Source organism: Zeus faber (assembly GCF_960531495.2).
Source record: "Zeus faber genome assembly, chromosome: 13".
In the NCBI taxonomy this organism is placed as follows: domain Eukaryota; kingdom Metazoa; phylum Chordata; class Actinopteri; order Zeiformes; family Zeidae; genus Zeus; species Zeus faber.
Genome location: NC_137198.1, coordinates 25,991,565 through 26,019,199, shown reverse-complemented (window position 1 = coordinate 26,019,199; position 27,635 = coordinate 25,991,565). Strand labels below are relative to the sequence as shown.

General features: G+C 43.4%; 2 protein-coding genes across 3 annotated transcripts in view; one reads left to right on the top strand and one right to left on the bottom strand.

Moving 5' to 3' along the window:
- mia2 (MIA SH3 domain ER export factor 2) overlaps window positions 1–3,445 on the bottom strand; it is a 17,916-nt gene extending 14,471 nt beyond the window's left edge. The window contains exons 1-5 of one of the 2 annotated variants that reach the window (XM_080011761.1): window positions 3,314–3,445; window positions 1,220–1,351; window positions 1,015–1,036; window positions 811–899; window positions 650–721 (exon numbers count right to left, since the gene is read on the bottom strand). In XM_080011761.1, the coding sequence (XP_079867887.1) occupies window positions 650–721; window positions 811–899; window positions 1,015–1,036; window positions 1,220–1,351; window positions 3,314–3,337 (339 nt within the window). In that variant the 5' untranslated portion in view covers window positions 3,338–3,445. Of the gene's footprint in view, window positions 1–649; window positions 722–810; window positions 900–1,014; window positions 1,037–1,219; window positions 1,352–2,554; window positions 2,686–3,313 lie in introns of those variants that run through there. The other variant, XM_080011760.1, reaches the window with a different exon arrangement.
- Window positions 3,446–13,844: 10,399 nt separating this feature from the next.
- Window positions 13,845–27,454, top strand: gemin2 (gem (nuclear organelle) associated protein 2). Its single transcript, XM_080012437.1, has 10 exons — window positions 13,845–14,119; window positions 14,956–15,040; window positions 19,995–20,084; window positions 20,404–20,463; window positions 23,584–23,697; window positions 23,791–23,835; window positions 23,926–23,994; window positions 26,493–26,603; window positions 26,694–26,752; window positions 27,043–27,454. Exons 1-10 carry the CDS (start codon window positions 14,001–14,003, stop codon window positions 27,080–27,082), a joined length of 792 nt encoding a protein of 263 aa, XP_079868563.1. The 5' UTR covers window positions 13,845–14,000; the 3' UTR covers window positions 27,083–27,454.
- The last annotated feature ends 181 nt before the right edge of the window (window positions 27,455–27,635 follow it).

The window sequence follows — 27,635 nt, the reverse complement described above, 5'->3', positions numbered from 1 at the left end:
AAAATTAAGGATACAACATTGTCTCAAACATCTAATACTAAGTGATGCAAATATTAATAGTCACAAGGAATTTCAAAAATCACCATCCAAAGATATACAGTAGCACAAACAAACTTTAAGAAAAAGAACAGAGACAGTGCCTGTTTCACCAAGTTATTTTGGCCATCAAACAAAATATGCTAATGTTTCGGCCTAATTGGCCTTCATCAGAGCATTGAATTATCACTGTGTTTACAAAAGACAGATCAAAACAATGGAGGGGTGGCATCTGAGCTGAATTCATTGTGTTGACAATGAACTGTTTTAATGGAAATGGCATCAGGCTAGCAATATGTAACCTTTTATGTCTTTTACGACAAACAGACATGTGGATATGGATGGATGGATGGCTGGATAGATGGACAGATAGATGGATAGATAGATAGATAGATATTCAAGCTTAAAGGCGGGTTCCACCGCAAAGTAACATCAAACTTTCATTTATTCTCAAAGAGAATAATATTCTCATAGACAGAAATTTGGGTAATAGCTAGAGACCTTAAACAGCAAGACTATTTTTCTTTTTCTTTTTGAAAGCCCTTGTTCCAATCAGAGAATTGTGTCATCCTTAACAAACCATTACTGCCTAATTTCCTTCTGTCAGTCTTACCTCTAGTTGCTCCGTTCTTTCAGTTTGGGCCAAGACGCCACTGTCCCTCATCGAGCTCTCCAGTTCATCATGCTGCAGAGTGATGAGTGATGTGAGGAAATCTTTTTTTTTTTCTCCCGACAGCATACACTGGAATATACAGACTTTTGTAAAGTACTGACCTCCTGTTGGACCTGGCTGAGAGTCTCCAGCACTTTGCATTTCTCATTCAGTAGCTCCGCCACATGATCTGCCATGTGCCTCTCTTTACCTGAGAAGACCCCAACCACAATGTTGGGTTATTTTGGATGAATTTAATTGGTTAAATCAGATGCAAGAAAACTTTAATTCATTTGTTTCATTGACGGGAATGTGTGGAAACTTACTTCGATACACTCTGCTCCTGACCTGTGGAGGGACAGGGAACAGCAGCACAGTGAGGTTTTTTTCATGAGACAAACACAAATGACAGCTACTTTAAGTACTTGAGTGTGTGTGTGTGCGTGTGTGTGTGTGTGTGTGTGTGTGTGTGTGTGTGTGTGTGTGTGTGTGTGTGTGTGTGTGTGTGTGTGTGTGTGTGTGTGTACTCACAGAGCTGTAACATCGCCAGGCGAACACCAACACAGTGACCAGCCCCACCAGGCTGGTGACGATGACTGGTTCCCATGGCAACCCGTACAGGTCAGGCCCGGGCCTGATGTCGTCGGGCAACGCCGACACCACCTAGAAGGAGAGGCGGAATCAGCGGATGTGCTTTTTGAAGTCCACGCTGTTTCTCCGTACTTCAACGGAGACGCATTGCTAAAGAAATCTTACTACAAAGTTTTACTGTCATTAATCAAAGTCAGAATTAGAATTCAGTGTTCATTTTATTCTGCCTCAAGGATTTACACGCACGAGGAATCTGTCATTGGTGATTATTGGCGGATATCTACAGACAATTAGCATTTTTTAAAAAGCACAAATAAAAATAAATAAATACATAAATAAATACAATTGAATTAAAGTAGAATATAATAAGATACAAATTGCCAAATGTACACAAATAGCCGAAAAAAACGGAAATAGTCAAATGTGTTAAAAAAGAATATATATATACACAAATGCAACTCTAAGTGCACATTATTGGTATCATTTATAAGTTTTTCTATGTATTTATGAAGCTGTGGACAGTCTTCCTTGGAAACCTCTATGTAAGTATACATTTACTGTACCAGTATAGATTTTGTTTTTGATTACAATCAACAGTAAAAACACATAATGTCATTAAGTACATTTTTCAAGTAGCACAATACATTTAGGATACTTTTACTCCACTACATTCAAAAGCAAATATCTGCAGTATATTCACGTTACTTTAGTTTGTAAAAATAAATCAGGTATTATATTTCTACCTTTATATCAAACGAAGCGTAAGCAAGAGGAACCAGTCCGATTACCAAGTCCCTCCAATTTATTTTTACTATGACACCACTTCCACTAAATTTTTTTTTCTGTAAATTGGAATCAGGATCTGCATGAGCACTTACATTTAGGGGAAACAAGCTACTCGACAGTGGATATTACAGCTGTTTTAACTTGCAATACTTTCAGTACATTTAAGAGTAAGTCAAATGAAAACGAACAGCTGATTGAAGCATAATTCGGTGCCTGAATCCAGTGTTGACATGGACTCAAAACACTGGCGATGACGTCACACATTGCTAATAAGACACCGGCTATCGCATTCTATATCTGAAGGACAGCCCAACAAATTAATTTAAAATTAAACATCGTCACAGTGGATGACTTCAGACCGTGATCGAACATAATGAAACAGGAACAATATAAGTGCCGGGAGCCATGGAGGGTCATGAGACGCTTCCCGTTGCCCCGTCCAGCTAGCTAGCGATGCTAACGCTACCGCTAATGAAAAGTGCCACATACATCCCTCACTCGCTCCACGGCAGTGCTGTAGTAATTTTCCGCCGCCGCTTGGAAGTCGGCCGCTTTGCTCGCCAGTTTTTCACCGACTGGCAGTCCCGCCATCTCCCAAACTACCTCATTTAGCCTGATATATCTGCGCTTTTATGGTGTCGCTCGTGTGGATCGGCTCAGCTGTCAGCCGCGGGGCCGGCGGTGTAACGTAACGTCCAGGTCACATTCACAACACCGAACTGAACCTCGCAGCGGGACCGCGCCATTCTGTGAATTCATAGGGGTTCAAAGCATGTGCACGATGAACCACAACGCTCCACCAACGGGTATTGGGGACTTATTACTTGCAAAGTCAATGAAAAACCTCTCCCGGGGGCGTTAAAATACGTACGCGGTTCAAGTGGAAGTGCTCTAACTCTGAAATTGTGATTCAGCTGTACTGCCGTGCCCCGTTCACAACATGGTATGCTCGCGACGTCACTAATTGTTGAGCGCCACACTGGCACTCTGAAGCCGCTTAAAGTCACAGCAAAGTAAACAGGTGGATCTAAAACAAACAGCCGAACGGGAATACGTTTTACCCTGCCACTGCGTCGAGGCTGACGTGGCAAGGCTGATAATCCGATGTTTCAAAGTGTTTCGTTGTTCTAGAGAAAAGTGATCTCTTCACTCACAACATACCACATCCCAACTCAAAGCAAGCCTGCCTGTAGTCAGGTGCACAGGTAGAATGATACGTTGACCTTTAGAAAACGCTCCCACACTCACCAGATCGGCGTCATTTTCATCCATTTGAAATCAGAACGAAAAAAAACAAAAAAAAAAAAAACAGCTTGCTCTCTCAAATGAAGTTCGAGATCAAGTTCCCCATTGCATCAGAGCTCGCACGCTCCATTCTGCGAGCCGGCCCTCGGGGAGTGAACTGAGCCCGGCCCCTGAGGAATGTGAGTGACGTGTGGTGTGGTGTGAGGGCCCGGTACAGCCTGACAGCTGACAAATACACCAGGCCACACCACGCCAAAGAGACCGACAGATCAACATCGTCCCCAACAAGTGTTCATCTGTCTGAGAGAGGATGACGCCAATGAGGCCCAGGTCAAATGTTAAGTTTAGTTTATCTTGTTATCATGACCAAAATTCTGAATGAGCCAGACTGGACATTGCTTTGATTTGATACAAGCTGAAGAACCTTTTTTGTTGATGTTGAAAATACTAATATATTGACACATATTTGAAATAGGATTATCTTCAGTTTCAACCCTGATGTACTGTATGTACTGTAGACAGCTGTATTATCCTTTGTCGGCCACATCATCATAACGAAACCAATTACTTGACTGTGAGTCGTGCTACAAGCACAGCATTTGACCTCAGGAAAACCTTGCATGCTTCAAAGAAGATATCTTGAGAAAGGCGTGCAAAAAGGCCTCGGCGTGACAGAGATCTTGACTTAGATTCAGCATAAAGTCTCACCTGCACAACAAGCCATTTGAGGAGGTCCCTCACAGCAAGGATCTGAACACTGGCGTCTGCTGTGGCCCGGCGGACACAGTCCAGCACCCGCTTGATTTGCCCTGTGTTTACAGAGGGAAAGCTATTTAGAAATGTTTCCTTTCAAGTTTCTTGTCGCATGATTAGATTTTTGATTCTTGCCTCATCAGATGGAGGGCGTTCGGGTAAGTTGTGATAGAACATACTAAGGAAGAACACCAATGTTGTTTCCTGCCGCTGAATAAAAGTAAATGTTGAACAGAAGACTAAATGAAGTTAACCTGCTGTGCAATTAAAGTGAAACAACCCAGAGAGCATCAAAGGGACAATTGAGGCCAATCCTAAATCAGAGTTTATACCGAACCACAAACATCGTTGTGTTTTGTCTTTTGCTGATTTCTTGTATTTGTGACATTCAATACTTTCTTGAAATGCACTTTGTAATACAGTGGTACCTCGACTTACGACTGCATCTACTTACGACTAATCCAAGATACAAGTAGCGATAGTCGCGAAAATTTGTATCGACATGCGACCGACTGCTCCAAGATACGAGCGAGGAAATTTGCAGTTGGCGCGTCGGCGGCCAGTCAGTCAGCAGTCAGTCAGTCAGCAGCCAGTCAGCAGTCAGTCAGTCAGCAGTCAGTCAGCAGTCAGTCAGCAGTCAGTCAGTCAGCGGGCGACCTACATCGTGTGTGCCCATAGTTTTTGGCTTATCGATATTGTTTTCATATTTACTGTGTTTGTGCTGTTTATTTTGTTGATTTTCACTCTTCATGATGAGTCCTAAGAAGAAGGATGATGGGAAAAAGAAAAAGGCAATGACTCCCATTGAAACTAAGAAGGAAATCATAGAAAAATATGAGCATGGTGTATATGGGAAAAATTGCTTCGACATACGACTGTTTTAACATATGACCGTTCTTATAGAACGAATTACTGTCGTAAGTCGAGGTACCACTGTATCCTATTTTAAAAACAAGCGAAACAGAAATCATTATAATTATTATTATTAAAAAGATTATAATCATTGTTATTAATTATTTTTGTATTATTAATATTTTCTTGTTTGCACTGGTGATGGACAGGTTAACAGATGAAATCAGGCAGGAGTCTCCGTGGACTATGATGGTCGCGGATGACATTGTGATCTGTAGCGAGAGTAGGGAGCAGGTTGAGGAGAGCCTGGAGAAGGGGAGGCATTAGAGAGAAGACGAATGAGAGTCAGCAGGAGTAAGACAGAATACATGTGCTTGAATGGGAGGGAGGGCGGCGAAAAGCTGAGAATGCAAGGAGTGGAGGTGGAGAAGGCGGATGAGTTCAAGTACTTGGGGTCAACCATCCAAAGCAGCAGAGAGTCTGGGAGAGAGGTGAAGAAGAGAGTGGAGTGGGTGGAGAAGAGTGTCCGGAGTGATCTGTGACAGAAGGGTTCCAGCAAGAGCGAAGGGGAAGGTCTACAGGACGGTAGTGAGACCAGCTATGTTGTACGGTTTAGAGGCGGTGGCACTGACAAAAAGGCAGGAGGCTGAACTGGAGGTGGCAGAGTTGAGGATGTAGAGATTTTCATTGGGAGTGACAAGAATGGACAGGATAAGAATGAGTACATTAGAGGGACAGCTCAGGTTGGACAGTTTGGTGAAAAAGTGAGAGAGGCCAGATTGAGATGGTTTGGACACGTGTGTAGAGATGAGAGTTACATTGGGAGAAGGATGCTGAGGATGGAGCTGCCAGGCAAGAGGAAAAGAGGAAGGCCTAACAGAAGGTTTATGGATGTGGTGAGGGAGGACATGCAGGTGATTGGTGTCAGGGAGCAAGATGCGCAGAACAGAAGGTATTGGAGGAAGATGATCCGCTGTGGCAACCCCTAACAGGAGCATCCGAAAGAGAAAGAAGAAGATTATTATTATTATTATTATTATTATTATTTATTTTTTATTATTATTGTTGTTATTAATGTTATTATTATTATTGATAATAATAATTATTATTTTTTATTATACATGGCTGACTTCCAGTTAATTATACTACTACTACTACTACTACTATTAACACTACTTCTACTACTACTAATACTACTACTACGAATAATAATAATAATAATCTGTAGGATTAGTACTATAGTAGTCGTATAGTGGTAGTAATGGTACTATAATATTATTATTACAATATAAAAAACACAAAAATGAAGTTAGCATCATTTAAGTATTTGTTTATATCAACTTATTTGTCCAGGACTTTTCAACAAGTAATTGTAACGTAATATATTTTCCATATGACCGATAGAGTTATTATGGTTACAACTTCTGTTTAAAGGTTGTTGTTACAATTCTTAGTAGTTTACAGCCCCTCAAATGGCTGTCTTTGTAGAAGTAAAATCAGTAAAGTATAAAATCTATTTTGCACATTCACAAAGTTAATCTTTTAATTATGTTAAATGGAAATGAATGGACGCCAAGTTCTCCACACCTTCGGGCGGATGCGCTGTTTCCAGCCATCCTTGGGGTGACACGTCCTCTTCCTCTTTCCGCTTTTCCTTTTGTCCCCCATTCTTCACTTCAGTCTTACTCTTCTTCTCCCCTATTCCTCCAGCTCTGTGGCTGTTGTCTGAGGAACCTTTGGTCTCACTTGGGTCTCCCATTATGGAGGACTCTTTATCATTAATACTGGTTTCATCTGGGACAAAAGAAAATATTATCATTCTGAATGTTAATTAAGTTAAAATAAACCATAATAAGAATATTGAACCTTTAGATTAACATTAAAAACATAATAAACGGCCAGGACCAATGGGGGAAATATTTGAGGCAGCATTGTCATGAATACCTTGATGGCCAGTATTAGAGATGTCTGATTTCCCAGTATTCAGAATCTCTTTCACTCTGGCCAACAGCATATCTAGTTTCTGGAGGGCAGTGAGCAGTCTTCTTCCCTTTGCTTCGCTTCTTTCTTTGTCTTCGATATGGCCACTTGTACCAGCCAGCCTGTCCTGCTGGTAATCCAGGAGCCTTTCCATATCCAGAAGTATGGACAGGTCTTTAACGGCGTCCTCACCCTCAGTTTCCGGGGTACTGAGGACATAATCCAGCCATTGCAGTTTATGTCGCCCGAAGAGCTCCATCAAGAAGCCAATCTCCTCCACGCTCACATGGGCGCAGAGGGCCTTGTATTGTTTGGCCAGCGCGGCTGTGGTCCCATTAAGGTGGGATTCCGGGTTTGGATTTTTGGAGCGGGAATCAGGAGGATCAGGATGATACGGTAGAGGGGGTGGGGAAGTTTCCTGGGGCTGGAGTTGAGGTTGGGAAGTTGACGTTGGACCGTCAAGCTTCAAATCTTGAACGTGAAGCTTCTGCTCGGGATTCGAATCTGTCAAATTCATACCGAGGTCGGGACTTAAAAAAGCCTGCGACTCGGAGGTCTCTTCTCTACTGCTGTCGTGACCCGGCTCGGACTCAGACTTAGGCTCTTGGGGTTCTGCTCTGGCAGTTGGATTGAAAAAGCTTAAGGCATTTTTGAACAACCCAAAAGCTCCTGCTCCTCCTTCACTTCTATCATCTTTGTGCTTGGGTTCGGCAGAACTATTCACAACAGTCTGTTCAGATATGAGCGCTTCACTGTGGGAAGCTGAATTATCATCTATTTTAGCCTTTTTACTGCCCCCGGTGTTGTCATCCTTTGTGGCCATCACATCATCTTCTCGGTTTGCACTTCTATCATCATGCTCAGTGTTTATTTGCTCTGCCCCTTCAATTGTTTTGTCCTCGTCTGTGGTATCAACTGTTTGATCAGGGTTAGTTTGTGTCGTTATCTTTGTATTTGAAAGCCTGGGGGAGCTGGTTTCTCGTGAATACAATCCGTCGTTGTTTCCAGGCAATTCAATTTCCTTTGTTGGACTAAGAACCATATTGTTCGAAAGCTGAGAAGGACTTTTGTCGCCTGAATTGTCTTTGGGCTCAGATATTACCATCTCATTAAGTATCACATCATGAGCGTGCCCACCCATCACTCTGCCTGAATACAGTTGATCCTCGTCTCCGTCCTCAACAATTCCTGTCTGAGTAACCAGCAAAACGTTAATGTCATCAATGGAGTCCACCTCACTGTCAGACTGATTGGGAATGTGCTCTGTGATGCGGCCAGTGATGGCGCTTTCCACACCTTGATTCTCAGCTACTTCCTCCTTCCTCTTCTCTTCTGAAGTTTTGTCATCTCTATCCACTTCTTCAACTTCCTCCTCATTCTCCTCCTCCTTCATCCCCGCATTAAGCGTCTCCCGGCTTTCCCCCCTCCCTTCGTCCAAGGTTTTGATCTTCTCTGAGGGCCTTTCATATATTTCCACCATTGCAGGACTGGGATCCTCCGTTGGCACTTCTCTATCAGATTCCATGTTTTCACTTGACCCTTTCACTATTACCGTGTACTCATCTAGACTTGCTTCTTCTCTTCGCTCAGTCTCCTCCTCCTTCTCCCCATAGTTTAGCTCAGTCTCAGTGTTCTCCTCTTTCTCCTCCACCTCTTGATCCTCCTCCTGCTTTTTCTCCTTGCTTTCATCCTCCTGTAGGCTTTGAGCCTGTCTACCGTCAGTCTTACTTGCTGTTTCAGAGAAATCAGATGGTTCCATGCCTGAGACAGGCCCACTGATAGAATTTCTGATTGCAGATGTAGATCGTAGACTTTCCTCGCTCAAAAATTCAGAAACAGTCCCTGTATCCTTTTTAGAGTGGCTTGCTGACTGTTGGATGTCTTCTTTAAGAATTTCTTTCTCAAAGCCGGGGGTGTCTTCAGGAACTTGTTCTACCCTATATTCCTCCTGAGCCTCATCTTCATTCTTTGAATGAGCTAACTTTAGGCTGCCTGCATCATAATCACTTTGGAGATCTAGATTCTGTGGAGAAACAAAGGCTTGATGCGTGTTCTCCACATTAATATACTGATCTGCCATCCTAAGTGTCTGATTGGCGATGAAATCGGTTCCCTCTACTTCAGTAGAGGAAAAACTGCTCTTGTCTTCTTCTGATGCCTTTTCACTGACATTTTCATAGACATTGATATCAGTATGGGGTGATGTGCCAGGTTCCTGAGAGATGGGCTGTTGAGGAGACTCACCATGGATCAGCTCTCTTGCTTGCCCTGAGTCAGGTTGAAACCTGTCCTCCTGAGGGTTCTCAACATCATCCTCTGACACCATTTCATGCAAAGCAGTTTCCTGTGCTTTTGCTGTGACATTGTCATCAGACAGATCTCCATTATCTACATCCTTTGTACTATCCTCTCTAGTAAGTCCGTCATCGGTGGCTACAGCTATTCTGCTGCTATCTCCTTCATCCCTATTGACTTGCATGTGTTCCATTGCTTGGTGTTGTTCTGTAGTAGCAAATTTGTTTTCTGATTGTGTGTTGCCTTTGTTGAGTATCACCATCTCTGCATCTCTCTCTTGTTCATCACCATCTCCACTCCACGCCTCGGTTTCTCTGGAATCCTCTGTGGAGTCTGTGATGATGTGGCTGAAATCCGGAAAGGGTTTTCCTTCCTCCTCTGCTGTTACTTTGTCATTTTTCTCGTCCTCGCCTGCATGTAGTCCCATCACCTTTCCGGGGGACCCACCTTGTTCGCTTGCCTCTGGCTTGTCATTTTTAACGGCACCGGGCTTATTTTCCGTGCTTTCCTCACCTTTGGCCCTTGCGCAGTCGGGGTTCAGCATAGAGGCTGGAGGGGAATGCTGCCGAGCCGAGTCCACGGAGTTTAGAGCAGGACCCCGGCCGGAGTCTGTTATGGTTAAAGAATCCTGCTCATCATGGCTCCCGGTTTTCTCTGAGCTGTTTGTATCCTCTGATTCTACTTTTCTAGTGAAGCTTAGATCAACGCGCTCTTCATTTTCTATACCCTCTCCATCTCCGTCTCCATTTCCATCTCCAACACCATCCTTGTCCTCTTTTTGCTGCAGAAAGTTGTCCAGCATGGCAGAGAATCCCCCGATAGAGAAACCAGTCTGAGGCTCCTTCTCTGAGAGATTGTTAACCTCATCTTGATCAGTTACCTCTGACCAAGTGTCTGACTTCTCTCTACCATCTAAAAAATTATCTGTGTTAACGTCCCCATCGACCGACGCTCTGGATTCTGTATCCCTCCCTGATAGGAGAGTGAGACTTTCCTTTCCACTATCAACCATCCCTGATTCATTGGTGTCACTGGTGAAGTCATCAGCATCTTTTACTTCTACCACTGACTCTGTTTGGATACCACCTTCTTCCTTACTCTTTTCTATTAGCTTTGTGTCTCTCTCCTTCTCTAGTGTTTCTTTGCCTTGGCCCAAGTCGCTCCCCTCATCGTTTATTTGTTGTCTTTGCACCATGTCTCTGTCTTCCTCCCTCTGATCTCTTAGTGTAGATTGTGTCTGGATGGCGTCCACGTTCTCTGACTCTACAGGTTGTGCTAAGTTCTTCCCCTCTTCCCACTCTTCCAACCCAGGTTCTATGTTCTTATCAGCTTTACCTTCATCTTTACCAAAACCCAAAACATTCGCAATCCCAATGTCAAACCAAGAGTGTGAAGCAGATGGTTCCTCTATATCTAGAGTGTCCTCAACTTGTTCGTTCCTCGATGGTTTCTCTGGCTCTGGATCGTCATTGGTCCGTCCAAACCTGAATGTGCTCGATAGTCCATCTTCCAGCCAATCAAATGTCCCAGGAACCTTTTCCTCCACCTCTTGCAGCTGGTTGTTGTCTAGATCCAGAGCCAACCTTCTGCTCCTGAAGGACTCTCCTTCTCCCTCCTCGTGCTCTCTATCATTGATTTCCTCTTCACCTTGCATACTTTCTTTGGAGTCCTCTGTTCCTCTCCCGCTACCGTAACCGAGCCAACCCGTCACAGTCGAAGTGAAAGAACCGTCTGCATCCTTCGCTTCCTTTCTCTCCTTCTCTTCGTTTTCATACACTGGCATGCGTTCTTGAACCTTTTGCTGTCCGCCAAATCCCAGCCATCCTGCTAAAGAATCACCTGCGTCTGTTGCTTTTTCATCATCTGAATCGACAACCTCTGCCTCTCCCGTGAGACCCAGCCATCCCGTCACCGATGAACCAAGCCAGGGGGGGGAGGAGGAGGGAGGTGGGGGCGAGGTGGAAGAGGGAGAGCCAGGGGACCCACCTTGTTCGCTCGCCTCTGGCTTGTCGTTTTCAACGGTCCCGGGTGTGTTTTCTGTGCTTTCCTCCCTTTCTGCCCTTGCGCTGTCGAGGTTCAGCACAGAGGCCGGAAGTGGATGTTCCAATGGCGAATCACTAGCACCATCATTGACTTTGCTGTCCAAACTACCGTGGTTGCTTTCTGAGTTCTGTTTTGGGTTTCTCTGATCATCATCATGAACATCGTCATCAGTGTCCAGATGGCTGGAGTCAGTAGGATAACCATGCTCGTCCAGACAGAAGAAATCAAACTTCTGAACAGAAGAGACAAGAAATTGATATTGTTAATTTCGATTTTTTGAATTATTCTGTGCAAAATATAGAAATAGTTTAGTGATTTTAGGAAAATGTGACTAAGTTGTTAATAGTTTGTGTTGCAAAAGCCTGATTTCCCATTCAGGTTGTCTCCCTGACTTACGCCTATTGTAAGATGAGATATGCAGTGCCTCCATGATCCCCAAAGAGGAATTGGCAAGTAATGAAAATGGATGGATGGAGGTGAAGAATGGTTGGGAAAATGTCAAGCGAGGGGAGGGCATGGCGAGGTTTTCTAAGTCTTGAGACTTGTTAGGCATATGTTGTGTAAACTGAGGGAAGCCATAATATACTGTTAGTCAACTGTCTTTGACATCTTGTACACCTCCTTTCATTACTTGTTAGTTTTTACCAATCCGTCTGTACTGCTGAATTTACAGATCCTCTGTTTCCATTTTTGTAGTTTTGTTTAAATCAAACAATTTGGAGGAATAAGAAACAAAAATTTGCTTTACCTGTGTCTCCACTACATTCTCTGTAGTCGCATACACCTGCTCTTCCTTAACTGCAGCTTTGGGGAAGTATCCAAACTGTTTGTCAATCTGCCATAGAAAATGCACAGAAATCATTATTTGAGGAAAGGCCACATAAATAATATTGGACTATTTGCACAAGTATAGGCTGATTCACACCGAATCCGTATATGCATGCGACAGTCGGATCCTCCCCCTTATGGTGGGGTGCAGTTCACCTAGACACAGATGAACTACATCTAGGTTTCGAGGAATCTGACTCTTGATAGGAATGAATGGACTACCGGTGTGATGTTGTCTTTTGTTGGATTTGGTGTGAAGTAGCCTTAAGGGTTAAGGAGAGAGATAGATAGGACGACGGAGAGGTGTGAGACGTACACTTCCTGCCCAGAGGTCGTTTCTCCTGCCAGTGAGCTTGTGGAAAACAAAGATGGTGTCCCCTCTTTTGAAGCTGAGGTAACGACAGTCCTTACCATGGTAGTCCCTGGTAGCCTGCACTCTGCTCATGTGGCCTACGCGGGGTAAAGAAAAAGAGACACAACCAACATACAGATGTGTCAATCACCCAGACATGTTTGCTCACAAAAAGTCATGGAATTAAGGTAGTAACCACACTGTGGTGGGTTGGGGGGTTAAGCAGCCACGCCTGTCTTGGATCAGATAATTTGGCCCGGGACCAGGGTGGCTGTATGCCTGTTGCTCATTAGAGCAATCAAGAGCATTGTTACCCTTGTCATGACGTGTTTTCCATCTGCTTTGGGCTTGTTCCACCTTGCCCACTCTCTACAAAAAAACTGATACTTTTAAACTCCATTGCCTGTGTCTCTGTGTCAGAGGGCCTTGAAAACGCCACTCGGCTGGCGTGTGGCAGGTCAAACGGCCAGACACACTATGGTAATCAAAAATAGACAGTAGGTCGCCTAGCCTTACTTATTTAAAATATTGTATGTATTTGATTTGTAGCACTTACTTTCACACTCGGAATCTCCACAGATCTTGTAGTTGGACAACAAACCCAGTGTCGGGTACGGCAAACATAGTAAAATCAGGCCTACGTCCCACAGGAGTTGTTGTGGCCGGGAAACTGACATTCTTGAAGGTTTAGAAAATTATGGCGCATGTAAAAATGCTCATGTTTTCTAAATCTAACTTCCGCAAAAATGAGTGGACATTGACTCCACGCTGTTGCTGTCACGGAGGCTCAATAGCAAATGAAGAGAGTTGAGATAAGATACAAAGCAATGTGTGGATAATCATTAACTTCCAAGGGTCGAGAGTTTGTAATATCAGCCAGACCAAGCTTATTATTACGTCTTAAAATGTGTTCTTTACTGTGAAGATAGTTTATTTGTATAATATCACTTAAAATGCAGGATCTATTTTGAAACAGACGATTTTGTACTTTGACCCTGACAACAGAAGGCTGGAGTTAATAGCAGAAGAGGGCGCATGTGTAGGATGTAAAGATGTTTTTATTTGTTTGTTTATTTATTTATTTGTTGATTGTTCTATTAATGTCTGTTAATGTCTGTAAATGTAAGTATATGTGTACATATATACACTTTTTATTATATACGATATATATATATATATATAGATATGCCATTTTAATTAAGCACTATAATATTATTATTATTTTATTTCTTTTTTTATTAATTAAAATTTTCGTGCAAAATCTACTGCTGCATACTCCAGTCCAGTAGGTGGTTTGCTAACTCCCATTAAAACAGAGAAACAGAGAAAACAGAAAACAGAGAAAGACGCGCGTCTCGTGTGTTGCCATGGCAACAAGCGCGGATATTGATGACGCAATCACGCTGCGTCGCAAAAACAACATGGCAGCTACAATTTTGTTTTGAGGGTGGAAGCTGGTGGTTTCAGATGATAGGGTTGAAACTTTCTGAAACCCCGATATCGAGCGCCCCTTCTTTATTTTATTAATTCACTTAACTCATTTTGCCTTTTTTAATCACAATTTCATTAAAATAAAAAATATTCACAATGAGATCGGAGGTGGAAGACCTGATGCCGAGGCTGCTGCCAGTAACGATGGATGACAGAACAGACATGAACCTCAGTGGCCCCCCTCGGAACCCCCAGGAGTACCTCAGACAGGTCCAGTAAGTATATTCTGTGGGTTTTTGGACCATAGCTATAGAAACGTAGATACCTCATTGGCCGCGGCTGGATGTCGCCACAATGCGTCTGCGCGTCCGCCATATTGGGGCGGTCAAAATCCGCTAGTCAACAAATACAATGTGTATTGAGAGATGCAGACTTCTCTGCAAATTCCACTGTAACTCACTTAATTCGGAACCGATTTGCATGAAATTTGGTTTCTTATAAACGCGAGAAATGTAATATATTACTCATTGGAATTCAATTCAGTTACAAGGGGGCGTATCTAATCAGCTCTATGCCAAAACATTAACCATCTGAATAGCCACAACTTCCTCTGGGACATGCAGGCTCCGATCTATGAATAGGCAACAACAAGTGTAAATTATTTAGAATTTCAGCTTTTGTGAGTCTCTTCAATGTAGATTGCTATATCTATTATATTGTCTATATCTATTATAAGCCGCCTGGATGCTTGTTGTATTAATAGTTAAATCAATCCATTAATCCAATTTACAAGCCACAACAAGAAGTAGTGGCTATGCAGAAGGTCAATATTTTGGTATAGAGCTGATTAGATCCGCGCCTAGTGAGTGATTTTAATTGCAAGAAGTAACAGGTTCAGAATTTTCTATCAATACATATTGCATTTGTTTACTAGCGGATCTTGACCGCCCCAATATGGCGGACGCATGTCAAATCGCAAACGCGGTATCTACGTTTATATATATATATACAGATACATATATATATGGATTGGACCACCAGAGACCACTGTGTTTAAAGTAATATCGAGATTGTTCTCATTTTAAAATGAAAATTATTCTGTTGTCCTTAGGCTGGAGGCTTCATTGTGTCCAGAAGTGGTGGTGGCTCAAATAGATCCAAAAAAACTGAAGAAAAAACAGACGGTCAACGCATCTGTGAGTAACGTGTGTGTGATTGAATGGAAAGAAAGAAAAGAGAGGGAAAGACAATAGAGGAATGAGGTCTCTCTGTAATACTTTTTTATCATGAATGATTTTATAGTTTCTAATAATTTGTGCTTTTTTATGATTACTGAGACTTGGCTGCCACCTGGGTACACAGTTCCCATGACTGGGGCCACGCCCCCTGACTTTACACAGGCCCTTTCTCAATCTGCGTTCTTGTCTGTACTTGTGTTCCTGTGGACTTGTGAAACGTCATCAGTCGCAGCCCAAGTACTGTTCCAATTCAACGTACGCATCAAGCCAAGTCCAGTCCAAATTCCCGGATGTGGACTTGCTCCACCCATTTTATCGAGGATGCATCGGTGGTGACTTGTATGGACTTGGGACAGCCAAGTATCCCAGAATGCATTTCGCAGAATGACCGTCCAGCGTCCTCCCGTCCCCGGGAGTCTGTACTACCGAGTCGAACTTGCCAAGTCTGAACTAAGAACTTAACTAAGTCCGCAAGTCCGGACTTTGCGTACTTGGTATTGAGAAACGACCATATTCTCACATTCCCAGGTCTGCTGAAAGAGCGGATGTTCTAGCTGTATTTTTTAAGTTAGGCTTTAAGTGCCATCGTGTTACCTTTGGTGATTTTATTTCCTTTGAAGTGTTAAGTTTAATAATCACTGGCCCCGCCCCCTTACCCCATATCTTAATTTATAGGCCTCCTAAATCTGTTTAGTTTTTTTCTGGGATTTCTGTGCATCTGGCTATTGTTGTGCCTAAACATGACAGGGTGCTCGTTCTTGGTGATTTTAAGATTCATGCATGCGGTGAAAATAGACCGATGGTCAAAGACTTTTTGAATCTCATTGACTCTTTTAATCTCACTCAGTCTGTGACTGGCCCGACACATGAAATGGGACACACACTGGACCTTGTGCTGTCATATGGCTTATGTGTTTGCATCTGTGCGACGCATGTATATCATTTGCCTGTTTTATTTACTGCTACTCTCCCCTGCTCTAGGGTTAAAACCTGTGCCCCTGCATGCCGCCCATGGGCGATGAACCCTCTAACAACGTCACAGTTTTCTAATATTTTCAAAGACTCGATGCTTTACACACTGGGTGGCTGCTGTGATCTCAGTACGGAGGAGCTTATCACACTTTTTGACTCCACCTGCACAGACATGTTGGACACTGTTGCTCCCTTTAGGAACAAAGCCACTAAAACACTTTCAGAGCCGTGGCTGAATGACACTACCTGCACTCTCAGACGTGCATGTAGACGAACTGAGAGAAAGTGGGAAAAAAGACAACCTCCGAGTCTCCCTAGGAATTTTACAGGACTGCTTATCAGAATACCAGAGAGCCATTAAAACTGCAAAAACAGCGCTCATTTCAAACCTCGTCCCAAATAATAGTCATAGGCCTCAGGTTCTTTTCAATGCGTTCAGTACTCTTATATGTATAAACCTGTGTGATACCACACATATTGTGCCAACGTCTACACCAAGGGTCATCTGGTGGAATGTTGAGTTCTTTACCACCTCTACATCTAACTCTGAGGAGTTCCATGCTTATAGTGGACCCGTCTCATCCTCTATGAGACAGGTCCACTATACCATGGCACGTAGCCCACAGCCAGATCTCTCTGGATCTCTCTTCTTGTAAACCTTGGTTAGAATAAAACACTTCACTTTAGGAAAATCCGTTGGTATTTGGATCATAAAATAAATTCTGATTTTAAATGTAGTTATTTATTAGAAACCTTCTTTCCCACTGTACAACATCTGTCTTACCCCGCTATCAGGAACGCAGATTGAGGCGGCACCCCAGAGTCCCACCGAAGAACGGTCCTCCGAACGAGGATTTTAGTCTATGCCGGCTCCGTCGTCGATGGTCCCCCTGGACGCAGCTCGATCCTGTTCCGTGACGCCAAATTGTTACAGAAATTAAAGGGTCGCTTTAATCAGCAGTTTGTCAGTCGGTGGTCGTTAACAAAGTGGCAGACGGACGTTGGTTTTACTTGTACAAGGGTCGGATCAGAGATGTGCTAAGGAGCAGCTCTCTGAGACGAACAGTTTATTTTCAGGGAGTCAGAGAATATATGGTCAGTTCGACGTCACAGATACAGAGAGTATACAGTCAGCTTGACATCACAGGTGCAGGAAATAATTGGTCAGGACATGATAAGGCAAGGTTTGAGGATGGGGCCAGCTTTTTGGCAGGAACCCAAGGGAGGACACAATCTAAAAGGTTTGTGAAAGAATTTACCCTGTGTGCAGAAATAAAAGTGTGTGACTGGAAGCTACATGAAGTTGTGTTCTTCATTATGTGTGTGCATATATGTTTATTTGATAACATGGATTTAGATATATTGTTACAGTAGTTTATTTTCAGTTACATTTTTAGACAAGCGTGGCATTCATGAGACGTTTCAGTCTGGTTTTAAACCACGCTATAGCACTGAAACAGCTATTTTAAGAGTTTTTATTGATCTAATCCTAACTGCTGATTCAGGGAACTCTGCTATTCCGGTGCTGTCAGATGCATTTAACACTGTGGACCATACGATCCTTTTATCACGCCCTGAGAGCTCCGTAGGCATCAAAGGTACTGTCCTCAGATGGTTCCAGTCGTACCCGACCGATAGGAGTTTCTTGGTTCACCTCGGCGAATATTGTTCCACCACGGCCCCACTTACCTGTGCTGTCCCGCAAGGCTCCATTTTGGGCCCGTCCTGTTTTCGTTGTATATGCTGCCCTTGGGGTCCATTTTGAAGAAACACAATATCCCTTTTGATTGCTTTGCTGATGATATACAAATCTATCAGCTGATTAAAAAAATAAAAAGCAGTGATTTAATGCAGCCTCTACTGAACTGCTTAAAAGATATCAAAACTTTGATGGACTTCAACTTCTCAACGAAAATAATACCCTTTTCCCACTGCACCAAAAACCCAAGAACACCTGCTCACAATCGGCATTTGTCATTAGTGAGAAAGGAAAAAAAAAAAAAAAAAAGTCCTCTCAGTCCTGAGTCAAGTGACCTGGCAATAGACCTGGCTTTAAATCGGCTCCACCCCTGATCGGCTCTGATGTGAACAGGACGCCCGGGTCCACCCACTAAGTTTGGCCCTTTTACCGGCGCGATGCGAAGCGCGTTGAAGTTCCAGACGCTAGCGCATAAATAGACAGAAATATCAGTGTATCATTCCATCATTTCATATCCCATTTAGAATCCAAAATCAGAAGTTATTTACTTTTTTTCCGCATGGGGGACCATGAAATGTTGTGAGTGTGGGGATTGCACTGTGGGGACCACAGCGGAGAACCCCCATGGTCCCCGCTCCCCGCTGCCAAAAGACCAGTGCGCGCACCTGCAGCTTGGAGTATCCTGCCAGTGCTCCATGCTGCTTCTACTGCAGTGTTGGGTCGTTCGTGAACAATCCGATTCCTTTAAACGGCTCAAAATACTTTATTTTTTTTCTCCAAGTTTTACAGTTTTATGTCGTTTTTTTGTTGAAGTTGCTGTCTCCTGACCGATTTTGTTCCAAATCACACTGGAACCATGACACGCCCCTTTTCCGGCGCGTTCATGGCGTCGAAAAGTGAGGCACCTGCCCGGGTCAACCCGGTATTGTTGGTGTGAAAACGGTAGAAGGCTAAGGAAGTTATGCTCTTAGGCTCTTACCACCTTACCGCTCTTACCACCGTTCTTCTGTTAAGAATCTTGGTGAGACTTTAGACAGCTCCTTCAAACTTGATAAACCGATGAGTAGAGTTGTCAATTCTATTTCAGTTCAGACTTCTAGCCCAGGTTAAGGCCTATCTCTCTCTCAAAGATTTTGAGAGAGTTATTAATGCTTTCGTCACATCTCGGTTAGACTACATTACTCTGTATGCGGGTGTAGAACAGCCGTCTCTTCACCGTCTGCAGTTAGTACCAAACGCAACTGCTCGTTTTATGACCGATAAAAGAAAATTGATCATATCACACCGGTGTTGGCCTCCGCCCACCTGCTTCTTGTCTGTTTCAACATGGATTTTAAGACCGTATTGCTTGTTTTCATGGCAGTTAATGGGCTGGCGCCTCATTATCTGGCAGACCTCCTGCACCGTCATACTCCAGTTATATCATTGAGGTCGACAAACCAGGTGCTGTCGGATATTCCAAGATCTATGAAAAAGACCAGAGGCGGCCGAGCCTTTGCGGTGGCTGCCCCTCAACTATGGAATAGCCTACCTATTAACATAAGATCTGCACGGACCCTAAATGCTTTTAAATTTATATTAGTATTTATATATATCACTATTGAAAACCCATCTCTTCTCGTTGGCTTTTAATTCAAGTTGAACTTTACACCCTGACTTCATCTCCTGCTGTGCTGCAATTCTTTTAACTATTCTTTTACTATTTTACTTCATGTCTATCGTTTTCTTTTCTTTTGTCTTTTTATTTGTTTTTTATTTGTTTCTGTATTATTTGCTTTAATATTATTTGTGTACTTGGTATTTTAAGCCTCGCCAGCACTTTGGTCAGCCGCTGTTGTTTTAAAGGTGCTATATAAATAAACTCTGACTTGACTTGACAGAGAGACTGGGAGACAAATGGAACACACACACACTCAGACAAGGGTTGGTCCTCACAAGTAAAGCAATACAAACACACACATACAGGTATAGGTGGTTTATATAGGAATTTAGAACAATTTCAAAGATAAGATTACTTGGGCAATTTAAAACAGCACTGACATTTTTCAGTAGATGCATCTAAAATATTTAAACAAGTTGAAAGCGTAATGAGAACACTAACTTACAAGATCAATGATTGGATTATGAGGCGGTCCTATTGATGCTGGTGGGTATTCAGGTGTGTCATTAAATCAGGCAGAGTAAATCAGCATTGACCACGCACACATTTCAACATGAGGATTAAACTGTTTCCCCACCTAGGTGGAGGGGTGCCAAGCTGCTCCACAAGGTTTCTCTCCCAGCCTCCGGTGGCAGCAGCATCAAGTCGGCAATTTCTCAGACTTGAGACAGGTAACATGCTGCCACTTCCACACACACAAAAACACACTGATACGCAAGCATGAGCTAATTAACAAACTGGGTTTAAAGGTGTGTGTGTGTGTGTGTGTGTGTGTGTGTGTGTGTGTGTGTGTGTGTGTGTGTGTGTGTGTGTGTGTGTGTGTGTGTGTGTGTGTGTGTGTGTGTGTGTGTGTGTGTGTGTCTGCAAAATGTATCTTGTGAGACTGCGTGAAAGTCGTTTATGGTGGAATGGGTGAATTACCCTGTGTTTCTCACTAGTCTACATTCAATTTGGTCCTCATAATCAATATTCGATTTGTTTTGCTTTCAGAGCATTGCCAAGCACAGGCAACACTGGAGCGGCCAGACCCTGGATGACAATGTTGTGATGGTGAGAACATTAATTTTACAGCTCAGCTCAAATCAAATCAAAACATAATGGGCTCATTGCTGCCCCCAGTGTCCATTGCCCCATAGTGTTTGACATTTTACGCCAATGGAAATGTTCAACAACGGGGTTCTTACCACAGGTCCTTGAGGTGCTTGAATTTCGTCCTCAGAAAATCCCGGAATACCTTGGAAATAGCCCAATTGCTGAAGTTCTTGAAAAGTCCAGAATTACTTTTTATGACATGGATGATGCCAGGGAAATGTACATTTAATCTAACATGGTTGGAAATAAGACACTTCAAATAGTAGATGACTGCCAACATTGAAACCACCATTAATAACCACTAATATTGTGTAGGTCTTCTTTGTTCCGCCAAAATAGCTCTGACCCGTCAAGGCACAACAACAACCTCTGAAGTCCTGTGGTCTCTGGCACCAAGACGTTAGAAGCAGATCCTTTTAGGTTGGAAGTTGTGAGGTGGGTCCTCCATGGATCGGGCTTGTTGTTCCAGTACATCCCACAGATGCTGGAGCGGACCCTTACCCTGGTCATCCACACGATGTAGAAGAAAACATGATTCATCAGACCAGGCCACCTTCTTCCATTGCTCCATGGTCCAGTTCTGATGCTCACGTGCCCATTGTAGGAACTTTCGGCGGTGGACAGGGGTCAGCATGGGCACTCTGACCAGTCTGTGGCTACGCAGCCCCATACGCAGCAAGCTGTGATGCACTGTGTGTTCTGACACCTTTCTATCATAGCAGCATTTACTTTTTCAGGAAGTTGTGCTACAGTAGCTCTTCTGTGGAATCGGACCAGACGGGCTAGACTTCACTCCCCACGCCCATGAGCCCAGAGGTGACCAGGACCCTGTCGCTGCATACAGGGAACACCCCGCAAGACCTGCCGTTTTAGAGATGCTTTGACTCAGTGGTCTCGCCATCACAACTGTCGATGGACAATGGCCCTTGTCAAAGTCACTCAGATCCTTACGCTTTCCTGCTTCCAAGACATCGACCTCAAGAACTGACTGTTCGCTTGCCTAATATATTCCTGTGTGTGTGTGTGTGTGTGTGTGTGTGTGTGTGTGTGTGTGTGTGTGTGTGTGTGTGTGTGTGTGTGTGTGTGTGTGTGTGTGTGTGTGTGTGTGTGTGTGTGTGTGTGTGTGTGTGTGTGTGTGTGTGGCGCGCGCGCACTAATATAATTAATAGACAGCGGACTAAGATTATTATATCTTAATTGATAAATATCAAAAGAATCATAAGAGAAGACAACCCACGGGCCCTCTGAGAGGCGGGAGGAAAGATGGGCCCAACTGGACGGACCACACGGTAACGATGGCAACGGAAACGGACAACGAGAACACCAGAACTCCAGCAAATGAGGAGAAGATCCTCCGGAAGTGTGCATGCGGATGGGAGAAAGTGACCACGTTTAGAGGAGTACGAATCCACCAGGGGAAATCAAAGTGTGGTCAGAAACGCCAACAGCAACCTTGCACTGTGTCAGCAGGTGAGACAAGAGGGACCAAAAGCCAGGGTAAAAACCACAGAGCTGAAGGACCCAACGTGGCTGAAAGCACGAGAGTCACAGAGGAAGAAGGCCAAATGCAGAGACCAAGAAACCAGCCAAAAGAAGCAAGCTCAAGTGGCCGAAGTCAAACTAAGCAGAGGCATGGCGCACATTGGATACAGACCTGACAAGACCCTAGAGGGATCGTTGCGTGGAGGGGCTGAGGCTAAGCTTAACCTGATTGGGGACATCATATACCAGACCTGCAAGGACAGGTTTGGCAAAATTGTCCCCAAACAGAGGACCACCCCGAGAGAGAAGGAAAGGAGGGAAAAGGAAATCCTCCAGCTGGTGCAAAGGCGCCGGCAACTCCGCAAGAACTGGAGGAAGGCAACCCACGCAGAGAAAGAGGGTCTGAAAGCCCTGTGGGAGGAGGTCAGGAAAAGGCTAGCTGGGCTTCGCAGAGCTGAACGCATTCGCAAGCGCAGCAAACAGAAGCAAAAAGAGCGAGCCAGCTTCTTCAAGGATCCCTTCAGGAGCAGCATGTTAAAGAGCAGTACAGTGATCCGCAAAGGAGCGTCCCCTTAGGAACACCAGGATACGTGCCTCGGCCTGCACTGCCAACAGCTGAGTTCAACATCATGCCCCCCAAGCTCAGTGAAGTCAGGCAAGTCGTGAAGAAGGCAAGGTCCTCTTCAGCACCAGGCCCAATGGAGTCCCCTACAAGCTCTATAAGAACTGCCCCAAGGTACTAGAGCTGCTATGGTACCTAATGAGAACTGCCTGGGAAAAAGCAACTCATTCCATCCGAGTGGCAGAGAGCGGTAGCAGTCTTCATTCCCAAGGAAACAAACTCTAGAGATATTGGCCAATTCCGAAACATCGCCCTGCTGAATGTAGAAGGAAAGATCTTCTTCTCAGTACTAGCTGGAAGGATGACCAACTACAGTAGTTGTGTGGTCAACCAAGGCAAGATCTGTGCACCTCATCGAGCTCACAGTACCACTGGAGGAGGGGATTGAGGCCGCCTTTGAACGGAAGAAGGCCAAGTACTCAGAGCTGGCTGCTGAGTGTCGGGAGGCTGGCTGGAAGGCTACCCACCCAGTGAAGGTCGGATGCCGAGGATTTTTGGGGTTGTCAACCACAAGCCTCTTGAGGGATGCAGGAGTGACCGGAGGGAGGCCCAAGAGGGCAACAAAGGACCTGGCAGAGGAGACTGAGAAAGGGAGCTTTTGGCTCTGGCTGAGTGTGGGTGTTGGGGAAAGAACACCTAACCCCAGACAACAGCCGGAGGGGAGAACAACTATCAGCTGCAGGGGGTGACAGGGAGACGTCCCTGTCACTGCTCCGCCACCAGGAGACGTTCCAGAATTAAAGGAGCGAAACGTTGGTAAATGGTGGTTTCTGGCTGATGACCCTGCAGCTGACCCATGGGCACCGGAGGAGGTGTGACAGGCAGCAATGCCCAGCAGGCGATAACATCTTCCTGTACATTTACATATCACATTGTATTTGTTTTGCGTGAAGTCCTTCAAAATTGTACTTAAAAAGTACCGCTAACTTCCACTTCCTCCCTCTTTTCTTTCTCTAATGTTTATTATTCCACAGCCCAAAATGGAGGATGACGAGGGCTGGAAGAGGTTTTGTTTAGGGGAGATGGTCTACATGGCCGCCGCCGGGGAAACGGGCCCGGATACAGATGGAGGGTTGGACTACAGCAAGGTTGTTTTTACCCCCCCGTTTTTTTTAAGTTTTTTTTTTTATATTAACGTAGTCCAATGAGGACTTAATTAAAGCTGATGTTTCTGCATCCAGATGGGTTTCCCTCCATTCCTCAGCATCATCAGCCGGCTCAACCAGGTAGGAAACCTCCTTCAGAGGGAGCGATAATTCACTATGAACAGATGGTGAATCTCCAGTACGTCTTTGTTTTCCTTCTTCTGCCTCCAGACGACAGTTTTGGCCGTGCTGGAGATTCTTGTCAGCTGGTTTGAGGAGAAAGACTTTGTACCTCAGTTGGTGAGTGTTTACAGAGTTTATTAGAGGGGATGGAGAAGTTCTCGCAGGGCTTAGTGATGGTCAACTCCCCCAAGGGAAGCTCCATACATGTGGGGGCGGGGATATATATATATTTTTTGATAATAACAAAACATTCACATGAAATAATTAACAAGACATTGGTGGGAGATTCTCAAATAGATACAATTCACCAGAAATGTATAAAAAAAATTATAATGAATAGAATATATAATAAAAAAAATACAGCTTCAGGCAGCAATACGCAGGGTCCAGTTTAGTTGTGTTGGATACGTATTACAGTTTTCCGGGTTCTGTGAAACGCAGCACAAGTTACAATTTTTTCGAGTTTTACGAGCACCCATCCATTGTTTTACGAGCACCCATCCATTGTTTTACGAGCACAAATTCATTGTTTTACGAGCACCCATTCATTGTTTTACGAGCACCCATTCATTGTTTTACGAGCACCCATTCATTGTTTTACGAGCACCCATTCATTGTTTTACGAGCACCCATTCATTGTTGTAGTAAGCAACAGCAATACTGGGTGATTCATACTCATGCAGGCAAATTTTGCTCCTTGCGTAAATACAATAACTGCATACGCGATCCCGATTTGATAATTGCCAGAAATAGTTAAATAACATGCATCGTTATTTTTTTACAATGACTGTTGAATTGCTCTCTCAATTAGCATAGGTATATTATATAAGGCAGAGTAATACTGATCTACACCAGTAAATGGCTCAGCATACGTTATTTGGAATGTTGTATTAAACATAGTTTGTCGTCTTGGCAATTCTGTTATTGCAATATAATCTCTTCCTGCAGCATAATCTTTTATTCTACCAGACTTTTTCATATCCTGATCAAGATTATTCACTTCAATCAAAACATTTAAGGTCATTTTGAATCCAAAGATTCTGGATCTTGTTTGTAAGAACTGCTGTTAAACTGATAGACTGCTTGTTCCTGGAGTGTCCAAACTGTGAATCATCCTGATAAAATGAGCCTCTTAACGTCGATACGTATGCGGAATCAACACTTATATTTAAAGGCTTGTCTTCGACTTGAACTTTTTTCATAGATATAATTTAAATGGTTTTTTTTGTTTTTTTAAATTATTATTATTATTATTATTATTATTATTATTATTATTATTATGTCTTAATCATTTATTTTTCAATTTCTGTTTCATAGGTTTTTCCCCACAGTATTTTTCTTTTAGCGACTGACCTAAGGCTGGATGTTTGAATAATTGCTTCTTTATTGCCTTAGACTTTCGGCTATTTTTTGACATCTGGAACAATGATAAACACAAACTTTGTGATTGTTTTATATAACAATCATAATAAATACATGTGATTTCACAAACATCATGAATAAATGTTAGTTTTAATTAGTACTTTATTTTATTTTTTGTTAACAATCTACAACTGGAAAATTCAGTTGAATAGATGAATAATGAACATTTATTGAACATTAACATTAATTTAGAATTTGACTTATTATGGAAGGACTCGTCACTATTTAAGCCTTCTCCCTTTTCATTTAAGTCTACTACGTTTAGCTGCAGGAAGCTGGATGTACATGAAGTCTTTCCAACTACTGTCTATTTTGGTAGTTCCTTAGTGTCAGTGACTGAAGTTGACATTTGGTCTTGTGTGGGGCAATAATGACATATTTAAGTTTACAAAGGGAAGCAAGGTAATGTCATTTTAGTGGTGGCCCCTTTTCGTGGATTAAATTCCCTATCACGAAGTTACATTTCTGTGAGGGGGGGGGGTTGTCTTTCTGTGAATAATTACAATTTCACGGGTACTGGTTTTCTGACGCGTTCCTCGTGCATGAACACATCTTTCGTGTTTTTGTGGATTTATGTTTTTTTGCGAATCTGGCAAAGTAAGGTGGACCAGATCAAAATTTCGAGGATGTACTAATTCATCAATTCCAGCCAGGATAGCCACCCTGTGTTCATCAAAACAAACTCCAGTTTTCTATTTTAGTATGCCATAATAATAAGCAGTTCAATGTGTTTGTGGTAATGTGCTGTGGCCGCACATTGGTTGGGGAAACACCGCTCTAGACTATAAACAATGCACCGCTGTATTAACTATTTTGAGAGTTCTGACGAAGTTGAAGGGGTGCAGTACAACAGTCTTATTAACAAATATCCCCGAAGTTCAAACCGGAACATAACTATATGCCTCTGTTGGGAATTCGGGGAATATTTGAACCGTCCCCAAGGATGAGTAAAGCAGGACACACTGTGGTCCTACACTCCTAAAGATTGGACAACAGACCATCTCCAAATCACTGGACAGAGGACGACCAAATCTTCAGTCCTGGATTTTCCGCTTTACAATCCAAGGACAACAGAATCCTAATAATGTACGTTTTAATTGTGCTAACCGTGTGTGTGTGTGTGTGTGTGTGTGTGTGTGTGTGTGTGTGTGTGTGTGTGTGTGTGTGTGTGTGTGTGTGTGTGCGCACTGCAGGGCCGCTGGCTGTATGCGTTGCTAGCCTGCTCGGAGAAGCCCCTTCTCCCAGAAGCCCACTCTCTCATCAGGCAGCTGGCGAGGAGATGCGCACAGCTCCGCACCACACTGGTACGATGCTCTAGGACTGAAAGTTTAGTTATTGTTACTTTGGGTGTGGTCAATGCTGATTGCTCACTCAGGCCTTTCCTGGTTCCACAGGAGAGCCAGGAAGATGAAAGACTTCCTGCCCTAAACCTGCTCATCTGTCTTGTTGCCAGGTATTCCTTAATAGTATATACAGTATATTGTGTATATACACCGATCAGCTTACATTAAAAACACCACTTATATTGTGTAGCTCCCCCCCGTGCCACCAAAACGCGTGTGTGTGTGTGTGTGTGTGTGTGTGTGTGTGTGTGTGTGTGTGTGTGTGTGTGTGTGTGTGTGTGTGTGTGTGTGTGTGTGTGTGTGTGTGTGTGTGTGTGTGTGTGTGTGTGTGTGCGCGTCTTTCTATATAGAGTATATTGTATACTTTGCCAGAAAATAAATAATTTATTTTACTCTGCAGGTATTTTGAGCAGAGTGACCTGGCAGACCAGGAGGAATGAGGCTGGAATTTTGGAATGCACAAACGTTCAATGTGTCCTACTGTGAATTCCCGCTCTCCATTATCACACAAAAGCGTTCGCTATCGGAGGACGATGCGCCGTTGGATTTACATTTAAGGGAAGACTGGTGTGGTCAAATGGCTCCGGCCACAAATTGGTTATTTTACCTGGGGATAGAGTTGTGTATTTTTTTTAAGGGATAATAGATTTTTATCAGCTACAGTATAACGCTGAATGCAGCAAAAGACCACCTTAACCTAGACGCCCATGGCAATGTCTTTTGACATACCTGTTTTTTTGGTTGTGTAGTTTTTCTTCAATTAAGTGAAACTTTGACTGTTTTATCATATTCAAATAAAGATTGAGAAGTTATGACTACAAATGTGTTGCGTGGGTTTGTGTGAAGCTTTGTAAGGTGAGAAACATTTTCTTGGCAAGTCCTGTTACCTTCAAGTTAATGTACGATAAATTAACAGCAAATAGAAGTGAGAGTAACATTCCATATAATGCAAAGCCAAAGCAGCTTTTCTGGCATGGCACTTTTTAGGTAAGT